Source organism: Coregonus clupeaformis, chromosome 16 (genome assembly GCF_020615455.1).
Source record: "Coregonus clupeaformis isolate EN_2021a chromosome 16, ASM2061545v1, whole genome shotgun sequence".
NCBI lineage: Eukaryota > Metazoa > Chordata > Actinopteri > Salmoniformes > Salmonidae > Coregonus > Coregonus clupeaformis.
This window is the reverse complement of record NC_059207.1, coordinates 26374871-26394826: the sequence shown is the minus strand read 5'-3', so window position 1 is coordinate 26394826 and position 19956 is coordinate 26374871. Positions and strand designations below refer to the sequence as shown.

At 42.2% G+C, this 19956-nt stretch overlaps 1 protein-coding gene across 1 annotated transcript in view; it reads right to left on the bottom strand.

Moving 5' to 3' along the window:
• LOC121584579 (surfeit locus protein 4) overlaps positions 1-8957 on the bottom strand; it is a 30605-nt gene extending 21648 nt beyond the window's left edge. The window contains exon 1 of the mRNA XM_041900539.2: positions 8754-8957. Within this exon, the coding sequence (XP_041756473.1) occupies positions 8754-8801 (48 nt within the window). The 5' untranslated portion in view covers positions 8802-8957. The remainder of the gene's footprint in view (positions 1-8753) is intronic.
• Positions 8958-19956: the final 10999 nt, after the last annotated feature.

Below are 19956 nucleotides of genomic sequence, written 5' to 3'. Positions count from 1 at the left end.
TGCCGTCAAGTGCCTTTTTCTCAGGAGTGGCTGCTGTCTGGCCACTCTCCCATAAAGCCCATATTGGTGAAGTGCTGTAGATACTGTTGTCCTTCTGGCAGGTTCTCCCATCTCAGCCAAGGAATTCTGTAGTTCTGTCAGAGTGATCATTGGGTTCTTGGTCACCTCCCTAACCAAGGTCCTTCTTAACCCGGTTGCTCAGTTTGGTCGGACGGCCAGCTCTAGGCAGAATCTGGGTAGTTCCATAATCTTTCTATTTCCCAATGATGGAGACCACTGTGCTCTTGGAAACTTTCAACACTGTAGAAATTGTTTTATATCCTTCCCCAGATATATGCCTCATCACAATTCTATCTCTGAGATCTACTGACAGTTCCTTGGACTTCATGGTATAGTTTCTGCTCAAACTGTGGGATTTTATATAGACAGCTGTGTTTCTTTCTAGAATCATGTCCAAATATTAGGTGGACTCCAATCAAGTTGTATTGGTATCGCAAGGATGATCAAAGGACATTGGATGCACCTGAGCTCAATTTGGAGTGTCATAGCAAAGGGGTGTGAATACTTGTGTAAATTGAAGTAATATGTACATGTGGGTAGAGTTAAAGTGACTATGCATAAATAAGCAGCAGCGTAAAAGAGGGGGTGGGGGGGCAATGCAAATAGTCCGGGTAGCCATGATTAGTGTGTAGATGGGTGAGGGGAAAGAAATCAATTTTGAATTCAGGCTGCAACAACAAACTGTTGAATAAGTCAAGGGGTATGAATACTTTCTGAAGGCACGGTAGCTACTACTTGCTAGCTTCATTGACAAACACATAGTTGAAACTTAGCTAGCAAGTGATTTTGGGCAATGATAAACAGGGTGTAGCTTGAGAAATACTGCACCAAACATAATTTCTTAATGTGCAATCTTCAAAACGAGCTCAAATCAGGAAGTGCAGTTGCCCTTTAAAAGGGAATGGAAACACTTCATTAAGTAAAGCTGATCATCAATCCACTAATACTAAACATGTGCTTGTAACATAGAAACATTTATTTTTGGGATTGTGATCTTGAACAATGTTTGTTTATTAGAGGTATGGGTAGCGCCATCTTGAACTGCCATAGTAACAACTGACACCAACGTGTCATTGATAGGAGTGAGCAAATTGTGAGGTTTGGCGTGGAGACTAAGTAAATGCTGCCACCGGGAGGCACCCCTACTGGACCTGAAAGGTTTCACAACTTTGACAGCTCTTTCGTTGAGATCAGGACAACAGAATTAAGGTAAGGAACTGTATACAATTCATTTTTAATGTTGGTAATTATATAATATGTACATTTTAGAGTATTTTTTCCGATTGATAAGATGAGTCAAATGAAATTTTGATAACAAGCCGAGAAGACAATCAGCCAAAACGAGGCAAGCTACCGTTAACTAGCCAGCCAGCCTAGTCGATTTAGCTCTTCTCGTCTTGTATTTTGACGCAAATGTTTTAATTGATAACTGCACAAAATACAATGCTCATATTTACAATTTGAAGAGTATTTGTCATTATGAGTTAGACCTAGCTGGCTAGTGATTAGAAACTAGCTAGAGATTAGATATGAAGTTAGTTAGCCAGCAAGCCAAGCAGAAGAGATGCCTGCTGCAGGATTGCTATTTTACCAGTAAAAACGTATGATTCCCATATAGCTAGCTAGCTACAGTAATTATTAGCTAGCTAACTACAAGGCAAGCTAACTATTAGCTAGCTGCATATGTGTATTTATATCTGTGATAGCTATGATTATTAAAATTAGCAAGCCTGCTGGCTGTTGATTGAAATAATTATTATGTAGCCTAAGCCTGAAGCCTAACCTTTATGATGATAGCTAGGTATAATGACTGAATTTGTGAAATTGCTTAATTCTACATTTAGCAGTTGCGTGAGGCTTGGTGATGACGGAATCAATAGGCTATTAAACAAACAAACAGGCAACAGAAGCAGGATCTGTCTTATTTCTGTAGATATACGGTGCCTTCGGAAAGTTTCAGACCCCTTGATTTTTTCCACTTTGTTACGTTACAGCCTTATTCTAAAATATATATTTTCATCAATCTACACACTACCCCCATAATGACAAAGTGAACATATGTTTTTATACTTTTTTTTACCAAAACGGAAATACCTTATTTACATAAGTATTCAGTACCTTTGCTATGAGACTTGAAATTGAGCTCAGGTGCATCCTGTTTCCGTTGATCATCCTTGAGATGTTTTTACAACTTGGAGTCCACCTGTGGTAAATTCAATTGATTGGACATGATTTGGAAAGGCACACACACCTGTCTATATGAGGTTCCACAGTTGACAGTGCATGTTAGAGCAAAAACCAAGCCATGAGGTCGAAGGAATTGTCCGTAGAGCTCCGAGACAGAATTGTGTCGAGGCACAGTTCTGGGGAAGGGTCCCAAAAAAATCTCTGCAGCATTGAAGGTCCCCAAGAACACAGTGGCCCCGATCATTCTTAAATGGAAGAGGTTTTGAACCACCAAGACTCTTCCTAGAGCTGGCCGCCCAGCCAAACTGAGCAATCGGGGGAGAAGGGCCTTGGTCAGGGAGGTGACCGAGAACCCAATGGTCATTCTGACAGAGCACCAGAGTTCCTCTGTGGAGATGGGAGAAACTTCCAGAAGGCAACCATCTCTGCAGCACTCCACCAATCAGGCCTTTATGGTAGAGCGGCCAGACGGAAGCCACTCCTCAGTAAAAGGCACATGACAACCCGCTTAGAGTTTGCCAAAAGGCATTTAAAGACTCTCAGACCATGAGAAACAAGATTCTCTGGTCTGATGAAACCAATATTAATCTATTTGGCCTGAATGCCAAGTGTCACGTCTGGATGAAACCTGGCACCATCCCTACGGTGAAGCATGGCGGTGGTAGCATCATGCTGTGGGGATGTTTATCAGCGACAGGGACTGGGAGACTAGTCAGGATCGAGGGAAAGATGAACAGAGCAAAGTACAGAGAGATTCTTGATGAAAACCTGCTCCAGAGCGCTCAGGACCTCAGACTGGGGCGATGGTTCACTTTCCAACAGGACAACGACCCTAAGCACACAGCCAAGACAACGCAGGAGTGGCTTCAGGTCAAGTCTCTGAATGTCCTTGAGTGGCACAGCCAGAGCCTGGATTTGAACCCGATCGAACATCTCTGGAGAGACTTGAAAATAACTGTGCAGCAACGCTTCCCATCCAACCGGATAGAGCTTGAGAGGATCTCCAGAGAAGAAATAGGAGAAACTCAGGTGTTCCAAGCTTGTAGCATTATACCCAAGAAGATGAGGCTGTAATCGCTGCCTAAGGTGCTTCAACAAAGTACTGAGTAAAAGGTCTGAATATGTAAATGTCATATTTCAGTTAATTTTTTATTAATTAGCAAAAATGTCTAAACCAGTTTTTGCTTTGTCATTATGGGGTATTGTGCGTAGATTGATGAGGGGAAAAAACTATTCAATCAATTTTAGAATAAGGCTGTAACGTCACAAAATGTAGAAAGAGAGGTCTGAGTACTTTCCGAATGCACTAATATACACTGCTCAAAAAAATAAAGGGAACACTAAAATAACACATCTTAGATCTGAATGAATGAAATAATCTTATTAAATACTTTTTTCTTTACATAGTTGAATGTGCTGACAACAAAATCACACAAAAATTATCAATGGAAATCAAATTTATCAACCCATGGAGGTCTGGATTTGGAGTCACCCTCAAAATTAAAAGTGGAAAACCACACTACAGGCTGATCCAACTTTGATGTAATGTCCTTAAAACAAGTCAAAATGAGGCTCAGTAGTGTGTGTGGCCTCCACGTGCCTGTATGTCCTCCCTACAACGCCTGGGCATGCTCCTGATGAGGTGGCGGATGGTCTCCTGAGGGATCTCCTCCCAGACCTGGACTAAAGCATCCGCCAACTCCTGGACAGTCTGTGGTGCAACGTGGCGTTGGTGGATGGAGCGAGACATGATGTCCCAGATGTGCTCAATTGGATTCAGGTCTGGGGAACGGGCGGGCCAGTCCATAGCATCAATGCCTTCCTCTTGCAGGAACTGCTGACACACTCCAGCCACATGAGGTCTAGCATTGTCTTGCATTAGGAGGAACCCACGGCCAACCGCACCAGCATATGGTCTCACAAGGGGTCTGAGGATCTCATCTCGGTACCTAATGGGAGTCAGGCTGCCTCTGGCGAGCACATGGAGGGCTTTGCGGCCCCCCAAAGAAATGCCACCCCACACCATGACTGACCCACCGCCAAACCGGTCATGCTGGAGGATGTTGCAGGCAGCAGAACGTTCTCCACGGCGTCTCCAGACTCTGTCACGGCTGTCACATGTGCTCAGTGTGAACCTGCTTTCATCTGTGAAGAGCACAGGGCGCCAGTGGCGAATTTGCCAATCTTGGTGTTCTCTGGCAAATGCCAAACGTCCTGCACGGTGTTGGGCTGTAATCACAACCCCCACCTGTGGATGTCGGGCCCTCATACCACCCTCATGGAGTCTGTTTCTGACCGTTTGAGCAGACACATGCACATTTGTGGCCTGCTGGAGGTCATTTTGCAGGGCTCTGGCAGTGCTCCTACTGCTCCTCCTTGCACAAAGGCGGAGGTAGCAGTCCTGCTGCTGGGTTGTTGCCCTCCTACGGCCTCCTCCACGTCTCCTGATGTACTGGCCTGTCTCCTGGTAGCGCCTCCATGCTCTGGACACTACGCTGACAGACACAGCAAACCTTCTTGCCACAACTCGCATTTATGTGCCATCCTGGATGAGCTGCACTACCTGAGCCACTTCTGTGGGTTGTAGACTCCGTCTCATGCTACCACTAGAGTGAAAGCACCGCCAGCATTCAAAAGTGACCAAAACATCAGCCAGGAAGCATAGGAACTGAGAAGTGGTCTGTGGTCACCACCTGCAAAACCAGTCCTTTATTGGGGGTGTCTTGCTAATTGCCTATAATTTCCACCTGTTGTCTATTCCATTTGCACAACAGCATGTGAAATGTATTGTCAATCAGTGTTGCTTCCTAAGTGGACAGTTTGATTTCACAGAAGTGTGATTGACTTGGAGTTACATTGTGTTGTTTAAGTGTTCCCTTTATTTTTTTTAGCAGTGTATGTTTTGGATAACGGCACAATAATTTGGGCTTATTAAATGTCTAATGTAGGGTTCAAAAAGTGTATTTAATGTATGGCTCATCATGCTTGAATTTTTTATCAAAGGTTTTGGCGGGAAATATCAGGTTATCTGGGAGAAAAGTGATTTATTATGGGGTGGAACAGTAGTAAAATACTGGGAAAAATCTCTCTCTCTCCAAATCCTAGCCACATTGAACACAAAGGGTCTTAAAAAAATAAATAAAAATACTTATCTTCAAGGATGCTTGGTACACCCAAGGATGATGCCACCATCCTTCTACTGATTTCCTTGAGGAACACCTCAGGAACCTGAGAAAGCGGCATCGGAGACCAGGACGGCGCAACTCTACAGCTGCAGCCGCCGAAGATGACAGACCAAGCAAGAGTCCTGTCCATAAGAGTCAGATGTGTCCCCTAAAGGAGACAGCCATCCAGAGGGCATAGACAGCCACCCAGAGGAGACAGCCTCCCGAGTGGCACAGTGGTCTAAGGCATTGTTAACTGTGCCACTAGAGATCCTGGTTCGAATCCAGGCTCTGTCGTAGCCGGCCGCGACCGGGAGACCCATGGGGCGGTGCACAATTGGCCAAGTGTCGTCCAGGGTAAGGGAGGGAATGGCCGGCAGGGATGTAGAGCATGGCGTTTGCAACACCAGGGTTGTGGGTTCGATTCCCACGGGGGGCCAGTATGAAAAAAAATAAAATAATGTATGCACTCACTAACTGCAAGTCGCTCTGGATAAGAGCGTCTGCTAAATGACTAAAAATGTAAAATGTATAGTGGATACATGAAAATGGGTCCAAGACCATGGAAGAAATCTCCAATCACAGTTGCTGGATACTTCAGGCATGGTGGGTCATTGTAAGCCACCCAGCAATAGGGTTAAAGTCTAATCCGTTTCCATACATGATTTGAAGTCTACTCATCAGGGTTTGGATCAATTCCATTTTGATTCCAGTCAATTCAGAAAGTAAACCCAATTCCTAATTGTCCTCATTGAAGAGAATTTGAATTTTTGTGTGCTTCCCGAATTGTCTGGTATTGGAATTGACCCCAACCCTGATACTCATACATTTACATTTTAGTCATTTAGCAGACGCTCTTATCCAGAGCGACTTACAGTTAGTGAGTGCATACATTTTTCATACTGGCCCCCCATGGGAATCGAACCCACAACCCTGGCGTTGCAAGCGCCATGCTCTACCAACTGAGCTACAGGGGACTTCTGTCAGTAGGCAGAATTCAATGTATGATTTAATTATAACTTCTATTCTTTTGACAGTTTCATTGATGTACAAAATGACATGCATTACAGCTTAGATTTTGCCATTGAAAGTGCTACCTTTCAATCTACCCTTCTAAGCTAAATGATAAACAAATTCATAGATTTGTTTGTCTACCTGTTCTCCGGATGTTCAACAAAGCTGACCGAAAACAGTTTTCACCACAAGGATATTCATGCAGAGAACCTGCTGTCAGAGCTGGAGGCAGGTGTGATTACTGCAGGTAAATCTTTTAATAAAACTACTCTTATTTTTATCCATTTTGTACTAAATCTTCGCCCCCACATAAAAAAAACACGACATGGCTGATGGTGCTGCCAATGCTGCTCCCACCACCACCAATGTACCGAGTTGGGAGGAGTAATGTCCGCTCAACCATCCTCAAGGCCAAGCACACCTGATTCAACTTGTCATATAATCATCTAGCCCTCAATGAGCTGAATGAGGTGTGTTTGTCCAGGGCTACAACAAAAATGTGTACTGTTGCGGGTACTCGAGGACCAGGGTTGGGAAACACTGCTCTAATAGACAGGTCGGAACCAACATGGCTGAATACCTCTGGCGGGTGGCAAAGAGACCCGACCCCTCTGGAGGTTCAGTTGTAGACCTCAGACTGGTGCTAAAGTATGCACCGGACACACGAGGGAGTGGAGAATGGCCACAACAATGAGTTGTTGCTGTTGTTCTTGTTTGGTTGGGTTCATTTTGTAATTATATAATCTCCTCCCCCTCAGTTAATAAATACATGTTATTTGACTTAAAATGTGTTTTTCTTTATTGATGTGATTTTTTATGGTGGTACAACAGTTATTGTGAATGGGACTCTAGGATAATTTGGCTATTTTAAATAGGCAATTTCATCTTTGTAGATCATCTCACCATTGTCATAGTAGCTGGACATTGTGATATAGTGGTGTAAAGTACTATACATATGGACTGATTTGCTTTGCAGTGAACATTGCTGCTGTGAGATACATGAGTACAGCATTACATGAGTAAAATTGGGAGGTCATAAACTGGTCATATTTTGGTTGGATATGAGTTATAAGGACGTCAGAAATAAGACCTCTTATTCAGGATGGATTCTGATTGCATATGAACGTCTCCTAGAAGACATCAGATTGACAAATCTGACAGTCATAGGACGTCAGGTATGCCTAAAGTGAGTTCGGAAAAACGTAAGTACGCATCTTAGAAATAGTTCATATACAAACGTTAATTGTCCGAACTCAGAATCAAATAAGCTTCACAAAAATAACATGGTCACTGTGGTAGAATGTTTATTTTGATTGGCGTTTTTCTTAATTTATTTAAGTCCCATCAGGTACCCTGATTTCAGATGTTTCCATGTGAACTGGATTATAATCGTTCTTGCAAAGCATGTAAACGTTTTAAACAAACTATTATGTTAATCTGATTATCCACAATAATCCTATTATTGGGTGCATGTTACTGTGCTCACTGCAAATTTAGCCTGAGGTAGACAATTCATAGAAGCTAACTGCTTCAGCGGTTTGCTTCCCTAATGATGGTAGTATCTTCTGACCGAGGGAGTTTTGTTAAGAGGCCCCACACTAGTCTAAACATTAATATATCGCTTGCGGTACGTTTTTGGAAACATAATGAACGTATCTTTCATATAAGTGAAAAATAATTTTCTAAAAACTAACGGTTAAATTACTACACACCTTTATAGTGTTAGTGTTCCCGCACAGCCATATCTCCATGTTAACATCGCTAGTTTCCAAAAACAGATTGAAGACATAGGCAGCCACCGGTGCTAATTTGCCATCTAGCTTGCGCTGAACACCTGTGTGTAATCATAACTGGGGAGGAAGAGTAGTTGGTAAACTGGAGGCAAACACAGCTTGTGGATCTGTGCAAAACTGCTACAGTAACTACATTTTTATTAGAAAAGTTCTGTCTCGCTGTGAAAGATAAGGGGCATGTCAGCATATGTTTCGAAAACCGGTTTGAAAGCAATGATTTGACGTGTCTAAACGTTAAAACACAGCGTCGGAAGTGTGCCAAATGTGGGCGAATGTAACCGCTGAAAACCCTACATACAGAGAAGAGTTTTCGAAAGCTAAGCCAGAGAGGTAGCCACTACTATAACGGTTTCTGCTTCACGACTGAATAATAACTCAAACGGGAAGGGACTACACTATCATTGTTCATGAATTAACATTCACTTTTTAAAATCCACATTCTAGTTTCACTATCATGAAAAAGTGAAAAGATCCCCTCCCCTTCAATGATGACTACTGACTGGTTCTGCTGTGGTCTTGTCGGTGCACTGCTTACCTGGTCCGCCACGTCCTCCGCATTGCTCATCAGATCGTTCTGCCCCATGTCATCTGAGACTGATATTGTTGGTGCCACTGCAGTCTTCTAAAATTCTGACGAAATTTTGACCAGCCGCCTTAGGTCTTTTCAGACGCTAGCTCCTCTTCATCGAAGAAATGCAAGCGCTATCTCCGCCCCATAATGCTTAGCGCTGGGTTACATAGCTCCCTCTGTAGGCAGTAATTGCCATAGCGTGCCACGTATACTAGTGTTCTGATTGGAAAGCACCCATCCCATGTACACAGAGGAGACTGGAGGTACTGCAGTTTAACTGACGCGTAGCCCAGAAGACTCCCCCATAGAGATGTAAATTTTCAAAATTCCTTAAAAAGAAACTTTCGTCATCACCTTTGTGAGAAATATACATAGCATTTTTTCCATGAATTGACTTCGACGCCAATTTTTTTCCATCACTCACAGACGAAATTAGAAACGTTTTATATTCATGCTGATACATGGACGAGCTTGTGTCACATGCACACGCAGAAGGAAAAATGATCTAATGCCCCGTGTACACTAGCACGCGATGCCGCGCGGTGAAACAACGCTTCCCATTCCTTTTCAATGGAAGGTAAGCGGCGAGGGCGGTATCTTTGGTTCGACTTTCCCAACTTCAACTTTTCCCAACTTTATGCAAATCACCAGCAGCGACCGCTGGGTGATGACCAATCATATCGAGTGGTTCCCATAACGAATTCAAGGCTATGCAACCCAAGGCTGGAGACTTTCTTCAGCAAAGATGGCTGACAAAAATACTAGGATGGAAGCAAATGTAAGTAATTATAAAGAATCTAGCTAGCTAAAGCATTTACTACAAATTGAATGTACAATTTTGTAAGCTTGCCTTGTTGATATTTGCTATGCAATACAGCTGAAGTAACGTAGCTAGCTAACTATTTTCTTGCTTATAGTGCAGTGGAGGATAAAAATACCTGTATGCCTATGGATGTGTAACTAGCTATGTAGCCGATCTGTGTATGGACCATAAAACGTTTGGCATAAATATTTGCTCAGAACCTAGCTATGAACCTCAGCTATCATAGCCAGTTGTATCAACTTCAAAACAGTCTGAATGACATTAATGAAGCCTATGGATTGAGTGGAATATAATAACTTTGTGCCAAGGATGTAAGTCACATGTAATTATTACCATGCATGATCCCCACATTGTAGCCTGTACATTGAATATATTCACTGATCATATACTCTACCTTGGCAAATAAAGGTGCAGTCTGTGAGACGTTCTTTTTCAGTCATATCCAATACCAGGAGTATCAAACTCCAGTCTTTGAATGATGCCGTGTCTGCATGTATGTATTACAATTATACACTTCAACAGTGTTTACCAATCCTGGTCCTGGGACATCAATGGTTACACATTGTAACTATGCAATAGACTACAAACATGATTTAACTAGTTAAAGGCTGATTTGTAATTCATATACACAGAAACAGAATAAAACATCTTTAAAAACAGTACACTACCCTTCCTATGCATCATGTAAATACTCTAAAACCGCTTCATCTTTTTATTTTTTCAATTTATTTTAGTAAATACTTTCTTAACACTTATTTTTCTTAAAACTGCATTGTTGGTTAAGGGCTTGTAAGTAAGCATTTCACTGTAAGGTCTACACCTGTTGTATTCGGCGCATGTGACAAATACGATTTGATTTCACTATCTAATTTCCTTCATCTGCATTGATCTGAGGACACAGGATAGGTGTAGTATTTCATCAAATGAGAGACTTAATTTCAACCAGTAGAGAATGTGAAACGCTTTATTGAAAGAAGTTCATTATCCAAGTGTTATAAATACATAATACATGCATTATGAATATTATAATTGTAATATTATAAATTAAAGTTCAATCTGTACTTCAATGCACATCTGGTGTGCATTATAAAAACAGAGGAAGAAAGAGGAGGTGGGGAGAGAGGTGTGAGAAAGAGTGTAAAAGACAGAGGGAGGAACAGGGAAGACCGCATATGATTAATGAATCAGTTCATCACAATTACATAATAGTGTCTCTAGCAGTGTCCCTAACCAGCCTTGGGCCCCCAGTTGGCCCAAAGGTTATCTTAAGAGTGGGTGAGATGGTGATGACGGGACTGGGGGTTGGCATCCTCTCTCACATCAAAACATACCTGCAGACGAGAGACAGATGGAGAGAGAGATAGCATGATTAAGCCTTGTGTTTTTTTTATTCTAACACTCAGTCATCATAATCATCAGGAGGTGAAATGCAAAACTGACCTTGGATCATTAACTCTGGGACTACTACATCTCTATCTGTATTTCAATGTAAAGCATCTCTTTAATAATACTTCCTGTTGACCCAACCAAGTGACCACTCACCCCTCTATGTGTCAGCCAGTTCAGATGCGCGAGGGGTTCACTGACACAGCTGATATAACCTAGAGGATTTAGGGAGAAGGGGGTAGAGGGATGAAGTGAAGGAGAGAAACTGTTATTGAGAAAATAAGGTAGTTAAAGAGGCAGTGTTCAACAGGAATCTGTGTGTGTGGTCCTACCTGGTGTCCACACTAAGTGGCTGCAGAGTACTTTATACTGAAAAACATGCACAGAAACATGAGGACAAACAATATAGCGTAGTTATATAAATAATGAAGTGTCTTACTATTCTCCATGGTTGGTCCTCTTGCCTATTCTTTGAAGGTGGAAGGAGCCACAGTTATACACCTGAGCCTGATTACTGCACAACACAATCCATCAATCAGATTGATACACAAGTGTGTAGGTGTGGGTTATAGGGTGTCTAATTGTTCTACATTTCTTCAATATGGGTGACTCTTAAAAGAGCCTGTTTTGTTTCTGTACAGACAGCACTTACCTGAACAGCACCCTCACCTGAGAAGTAGAAATCAAAAGGAGAGAAACTGGGGATTTAATAACTGCAGTTGACATAGCTAAGTAAATGGAAGAATACTCTTATTGCAATGTGGATGGCTCTTAAAAGAGCATTTGGTTGTACATAGTGTAGTCTATGGTGTTGCCAGGGAACAGCACCCTCTTCAAATAAGTAGGAAATGGAAGATCTCCCGCACATAGATTGCCTCCCGTGCTGCATTGTTGGCCCCCATCCTTGAAACATCCTGCAGAGCAGCAGACCTCTCCTCTGGCACATGGCAGGGAGCTGCAGACCCCCTCCTGGTCCTCGTGTCCATCCTCATAAAGTTATGCAGGACACAGGTAGCCTTCACACACGCCTTAATTCCCCCAGGAGGCAGTCCCAGATGGCCCTAGTCACCCAACCTTGCAGTGCCCTACACGGTAACAGTAGGCAATAGTTTTGAAGGAATCTCCAGTTACAAGGTATCTGTAGGAATACGGAAGAATGTCATTATTAGACTTTTACATCACCAGGTCATTGTGGATTACTAAAGTGTAATATCCCTTATAACAAATCATGATAACATTGGATACATAGATGCATGTGACAATAGCAGGATCATATCAAGGATAGCATCATTTTACATTTTAGCAGACGCTCTTATCCAGAGCAACTTACAGTTAGTGAATGTATTATTATTTTTATTTATTAAATAAATAAATCATACTGGCCCCCCCGTGGGAAACAAACCCACATCCCTGCCGGCCAAACCCTCCCCTACCTTGGACGACGCTGGACCAATTGTCACCGCCCATGGGTCTCCCGGTCGCGGCCGGCTGCGACAGAGCCTGGACTCGAACCAGGATCTCTAGTGGCACAGCTAGCACTGCGAAGCACTCGGGAGTCAAACAAATGAATACATAAATACCACTTGAAGCTTGATGATGACTTGATCATTTGAATCAGCTGTGTAGTGCTAAGGCAAAAACAAAAATGTGCACCCCTTTGAGTCCCCAGGACCAGGACTGAGAACAACTGCTCTTCATTGGGACCTATTCATCTGCAGACAGGCTTTCACAGCTCTCTGTATCTGAGGACAGAAAACCTCACAAGAAACAGACTTCATTATACTCAAATTAGACCGCACTGAATATTATGTTCTCTGTCCACACTTCTAGGGACTGGAACTACACAAAAGAATAGCCTACTCTTCTCAATTTGATAGATTGGGCTGCTATCCTTTCACCCTCCTCCATGGCAGTTAGCTAGCTACCTACAAATGCATTTAGAGTTAGTTTTTTACAGTGATAAATACATAAAGATAGCTAGCTAATAGGAAGTTAGGTAGCTGGTAAAATGTTATTCACTTGTGTTGTGTAGTGGCTTTGCTGGCATGTATCTAAAAATATATATTTTATTTTGCCCAACCAAGAGTTACATGCTAAAATCGCCATTACCTTAACTATATTAAATGTCAATTTCAATGGGGTAACTTCAGAGTTGGGACATCCCAAGGATTCTAGATAGCAAGGACCGTGTTATGATACTGGTGGTTTGTCGACACTGATTATTTGTACGGCGACGCGCTTGGAGAAAGAACAAGAAAAGCGCTGTCATCAGAAAACGGGAGGCGTGGAATTTTTTAATTTCTTAGTTTGTCCAATTATAATGAATATCAAAGACTAATCACATTTGCTTGTCTGCATATCGCCCACCTCACTTGTTTTATTTGATACATCAACACCAAAATCATATTAATGGTAGGAAGGAAACCTCCATAGTTGTGAACATACTGTATCATTGGCATCAGTCAAAATGTACTTGGTGTGTGACAATGTGTGACAATGAAGACTGAAAAATCAAGCATATAGACCTACGCAGGCCTGTCGCGATTTTTCGGTCTTCATATTTTCAGATCTATTTTCTTATAAAAATTGGTATTTTATACCACGACCTTGTCGTAACTAAAAGTACACTATTATGCACAAACCAACAAGTGTCAACTTTCACCAGCAGGCGACACTACACTACAATAAATGGTGGTGGGGTCGGGGACTCAGAGAAATCAACTTGTTCCAGCGTGGTTGTGAGCTAGCTGTTCATCACTGCTGTCCTATGTAGGCTGTGTAGGTCAAGTGCTTCACCAGCAGGTTGAGCTATTTTGCATCATTGTGCCTAGGAATGAGCGTCACCAATAAATCACAGTTCGAACTTGTTGTGTGTGTGTTATTGTAGTTTTTACCTGTCTGTAGAATGCCGTGCATTTTCAAGGAACCACCAACATATGACCCTCATCAGCAATTGGCCTAAAAGGTGTTCACAAGTTGATCATGACATTTAGCAATATAGGAGGTCTATTTCAGCACAGGATGGGCAGTCCGTCCACTGGATCAACTTAGTTTTAGGCGTAAACAAAATTTGGAGGTGTGATCAGTGTGTTGTCAGAGTCTCTATTCTGATCTTCTTTGCACTACTTTTCTCATCAGATCTTTTTCAGAGCCACACATAATGACATTGACCAATTGTGTTGGGAGCGTTGTGCCAGTAACTGAAAGGTCGCTGGTTCTAATCCCCGAGCCGACTAGGTGAAAAATCTGTCGATGTGCCCTTGAGCAAGGCACTTAACCCTAATTGTGCCTGTAAGTCGCTCTGGATAAGAGCGTCTGCTAAATGACTAAAATGTAATGTAAATGTAAATGTGTTAGCCTATAGCGTAAGAGAATGAGCTGATGGGTTGACCAACATACCACACACTATTTCAACTTAATTTGCGGGAGATCTGAATCATTGACTTGTCCAGAAACCTTTTAGAGTCCCCTACCCCAAGGGACTTCATGTAGATCTATCTGAGGATTGGATAGGTATAAGTGATATGGTAGTATCTTCATCTTGCCCTCTGATATAGGCTAGTTGGAAATGTCATATTGCATGCTTTTACTTATCCAATCCTTTCGGATTGCAACTGGAGGGGGCCAGTGATTAGCAGGTAATTGAACTTTCATGGCAGTCGCACCATTGGGTGCTACAGTATAAATCCAAAGAAAGAGGAGCAATACTGCTCGGATGTGAGAATTTAGTGGAGATAAAAATATAGATTACATATAAATTAGACAAGCTATGGATAGATAGATTGATATTGATTTAAAAGTGGATCCTGAGAAATACCAGGCCATCATGGATTTGAAATCCATCAAGACATGTCCTGATGGCTTCACCAGCAACCAAAAGATCAGCCTGTGGAGAAAGGCAAAATCTGAAGGGTTTGTAAATCAAAGCCAAACATTTAACATTTGCTTACTTTTATTCCTATGATCTTAGACTATTCAACATTTTCAAACCTGGGCCTGCATATCCACAATGGATCTCAGAGTAGGAGTTCTGATCTAGAATCAGTTTTCACTTTTAAATCATAATGAATAATAGTGGGGACCTTATCATAGATCAGCACTCCTACTCTGATATGCTTTGTGGATATGGGCCCAGGCCTTCTTCAACCCATATTTTTTGACAATTTAACTTATTTTCTTCTAATTCAAACCTTTAAAATATTGTCATTTGAATAGAGGGAGAACTATACTACCGATTTACAATAAGTGAATTAGGACCGCGCCTGGCAAAGTTAGTGAGGACTCCTGGAGAGGTTGACAACAACTTTGTGGAGTTCCACAGCAGCAGCATGGGAGGGCATAGTGGCATTCATAAAACACAGCATGCCAGCGCTGCTAGATATTACTGGCCAGGAATGGCTGCAGATATTTCTCACACATTGTCTCCAGCACTCGTGATACCACTAACACATGGCTTTCCTCGCTCTCTCATACAATTTACTATCTTTATAATATTGGATCAAACACTCTTCATATCATTAGCATAGTGTCTTCAGATAGCTAGTTAATGATTTGATGGAGGGTTACACCCCAATTGGTTTTGGTGATAATAATCCTCCTTTTCCTGCAGGTAGCTCAATGTCCAGTCTGCCAGGGGGAAATAATTGTTTTGAAAAATACATCAGATTACAGAGCAACAACCTCTCCCTCAACATCAGCAAGACCAAGGAGCTGATCGTGGACTACAGGAAACGGAGGGGGCCGAGCACGCCCCCATCCACATCGACGGGGCAGCAGTGGAGCAGGAAGACAGCTTCAAGTTCCTCGGTGTCCAAATCACTAAAGACTTAAAATGGTCCAAACACACACGCACAGTCGTGAAGGTGGCACGACAGTGCCTCTACCCCCTCAGGAGGTTGAAAAAGTTTAGCATGGGCCCTCAAATCCTGAAAAGGTTCTACAGCTGTACCATTGAGAGCATATTGACTGGCTGCATCACTGCTTGGTATGGCAATAGCACCGCCCTCAATCGCATGGTGCTACAGAGGGTTGTGGGGACAGCCCAGTACATCACTGGGGCCGAGCTCCCTGCTAACTAGGACCTCTATATCAGGCGGTGTGAAAAGAAGGCCTGGAAAATCGTCAAAGACCCCAACCACCCAAGCCATAGACTATTTTCTCCGCTGCCGCACGGCAAGAGGTACCGGTGCATCAAGTCTGACAACAACAGGCTCTTGAACAGGTTCAATCCCCAACAATATGACTGATAAATAGCTAACAAAATAGCTACACAGACTGAGTTTACCTTGTATCTTTATTGACCTTTTATTTAAATATTTGCACTGCCTCAATGCACGCTCACATGGCCCTACACACTCACACACACTGTCACTCCAACACACACACAAACACTCACTCCATCATTTGCTCATTCACACATAATATGCACATACATTTATAATGACTCTACACACCCGCACACCCACTCACATGCAAACTGCTGCTACTCTGTTTATCTCATATCCACTTGCCTAGTCCCCTTACCCCTATACATATCTACCTTCATCACTCCAGTATCCCTGCACATGTAAATATGGTATTGGAACTTACTTTTTAAATATTTCCTGTATGTTTACTTACTTACTTTGTGTATTTCATATGTCTTATTCTTATTTCTCATGTGTTTTTTTCTAGTAATACATTGTTATTAATTATTGCATTTTGGGGTTTTGAGTTTGCAAGAAAGGCATTTCACTGTACTTGTGCATGTGACATTAAAACTTGAAACCCCAATAATGGTAATTTCCTCTCCCTCAACCCACACATTTCCAATGCCTTTGAACAATGAATATGCAGAGATAGAAGTTGTTTTTTTCTTTTCTGCTTAATGAAAACATAGAAATTGGTTGGGATGGACCTAACCAGGGCGAAAATAACATCTGAGGGGTACCCGTACATATGTGTAATGATGGATTACATTTCAAAATGGACAGAGGCTTTCCCCTTAAAGACAAAATATGCAAAGGAGGTCACAGACTGCATTGTGAAATTGTTCTACAAGTTTGGCGCCCCCAAAATAATTGTAACTGCTCAAGGGAAATAATCTGTGAACAAGGTAAGTTTTAGTCCGAACATTAATAATACTTTTCAGTCTAATGCTTAGCATTAAATTGACCGATAAATTCCAGGTATCCTAATTTCTCATTCACATGTTTTCCACATGCTTTAACATTGACATTAGAGTGGAAAATGTTAATTAATTGATTAAGATCAACAGAGATGTCTGTGAGAGGCTGGGAATATAACATAGCTTTTGTTCCCTGTACAACCCTCAAACAAATGGCTTGGTGGAGATGATGAATGCCACAATTGAAAGGTATGGCAAATGTAATTTATAAATTGGAATGACATTAGAATGACATAATCCTCAAATGTCTTTATATCTTTCAGGACCCTTAGCAAACTGGTGAACCTGAAAGCAGAACAATAGAACAAATTCCTGGATGCTACCATTTTTGGAATCAGAACAAAGAAACAAATGACGACAAAGTTCTCCCCGTACTTTTTGATGTTTGGCAGAAAGGCTCGATATCCTTCTGAGATGCCAGTACATTATGAAGTAAGTCTGGAATTCATTCCCTTATATGATTAACATGTATCCTTGATGTAGGCCTACACAGTTAACATATTCACATTTATTTTGGTATAGGCAGATGCAAGTGTTGAGGATGTCCTGGCAAATGAGATCCTGGCAGAGGGTCTGAAAAGGCACAAAGACATTTACAGAATAGTACTACAGAATGTGGAGAAGGAGCAAGAGAAGGTGAGGAAGAGGAAGTTGAAGTGAAAATTACGTGACCTTTGCCGTTGGAGACCAGGTCCTGAGAAGGAACATCCGGAGCCAGCAAAGGAAGTGTGTCAAGTTGGACCATGACCAGTTGGGCCCATATATTATCGCCAGAATTAAGGGGATGAATGCAGACCTGCTTTCTAAGGAAGGGAAGTTGACCCCAATGATAAACACTAACCACCTGGTCATGTTCAAAGAGGAAAAGGAAATAATCCCACACAAATCCCGTCAATTTACTCCCCCCTCTGCTGCCTCTTCTGCTGGTCACACTGCAGGTCCCTCTGTTTTATCCACAGTGTCTTTTGTTCCCCTTCATTGTTCTTTTGTTGTCCTTCCTGTATAATTTACTTCAACCATCTCATACTTAATTCTTCCTTCACCCATCTTGTCCCCTTTTAATAACCTCCCAAATCAGTTCCCCACCATAACCGACCTCAGCCTGCCACCATCACTAGACCTCAGCTTCTGCCTGCCGCCATCACCAGACCTCAGCTTCTCCCTCCTACAATCACCAGACCTCAACTTCTGCCTCCCACCATCACCAAACCCCATCTTCAGCCTCCCACCATTACCAGACCCCAGCTACAGCCTTCCACCATCACCAGACCTCAGCTTCTGCCTCCCACCATCACCAGACCCCAGCTTCAGCCTCCCACCATTACCAGACCCCAGCTACAGCCTTCCACCATCACCAGACCTCAGCTTCTGCCTCCCACCATCACCAGACCCCAGCTTCAGCCTCCCACCATCACCAGACCTCATTCTCAGCTTCGGCCTCACACCATAACCAGACTTCAGCCTCTGCCTGCCATCATTGTCTCTGCCCCCATCATCCCCATATCCTCTTATCCTGTTTCCCCTCCTGTGTTGCCAGCCTCCGCCATTAGTGCATCAAGCCCTTTCAGGGATGCATCTGGCCTCAAGGCAACTGATGACGAGTGTGAGTTCTGACTCAAAGCAACACATTTATCCACATTCAAATGAATAAATGGTGACAACATATTGTTTCCTCCAGGACTGAATGACATCTAGGCTGGGAAAGCTGGGGGCATTTTGTCTAAGCTGTTGTCGTGGAAATTACCACCAGGGACACCTGAAGTCAATCTTAAATGAATCATTATTTATTAACAGCAAGCTGGAGAGGTCACAGTCAAACTTAGATCCATAAAGTACCGGTCTGAAGTGAGCTCCACCGGGGCAGTCCTGTTAGTTCTCTTATATACTGCTTCCACAGACAAGTTATATTTGCATGATTTAGCTTATTCATCATTCATAATTAATTCATCATTAACGTTTGGTTCATGCATGTGACCGACCAATACCTCACAAGGATTCTTCTCTCCAAGCTGAGACCTTGAAACTGAGATATCCCTTTCTGTTCTCAAAACAATGTTCTGGGCGTACTGCCAAATTGCAGATACTGATAGTGAGGATTCCTCCCAGGCACGATCAATCAGTCACTTGCATGAACCCAGTCAAATTGGTTATTAGAAAAGCACAAACATACAATTCTCCTTCACATTTCCTCCTCTTATCACTTCTGTGATTAAAATCATAAAATTTAAGGTAAGCATTAGATTATAGCTTCTATCAAAATGTTTTATACTTATATTAAAGTAAGGGAAATCAATACATATAACCAGACACTTCATCATTTCAAACCCTTCATTCTGGGTTATACAATCTAATTAGTATGGTAATACTATCATCATAATAAAGGTTATACTTCTATTAACGGGAGTGAATTTATCAAAAATACACACACATACACAGCATGTTAATAACACAATTAGGCAAACTAAGAAAAAAACACACGCTGCAGCCCATTTGGCAATTTGGGATCCCCAACTTCCAAACAGGGATTCCAACCAAGTTGCAAGCGTCCACTCTGGTTGTGGGGAATTATTCTTAGCAACAGTGGCAATGTATTTGGCGAGATCAGTCATATTAGAAGAGTAATCTGGGACAAAAGTACAACATTCATCACCAATGATTGCACGAGTGCCCCCTTGACCTGCCAAAAGATAGTCTGTTTTGCAAGTTGTCCGAATCACCCATAGGACTGTTGATCAATTATACAATTCTTCACAATTATCAGTGTTTACATATTGCATTTAAATCTCACCCAA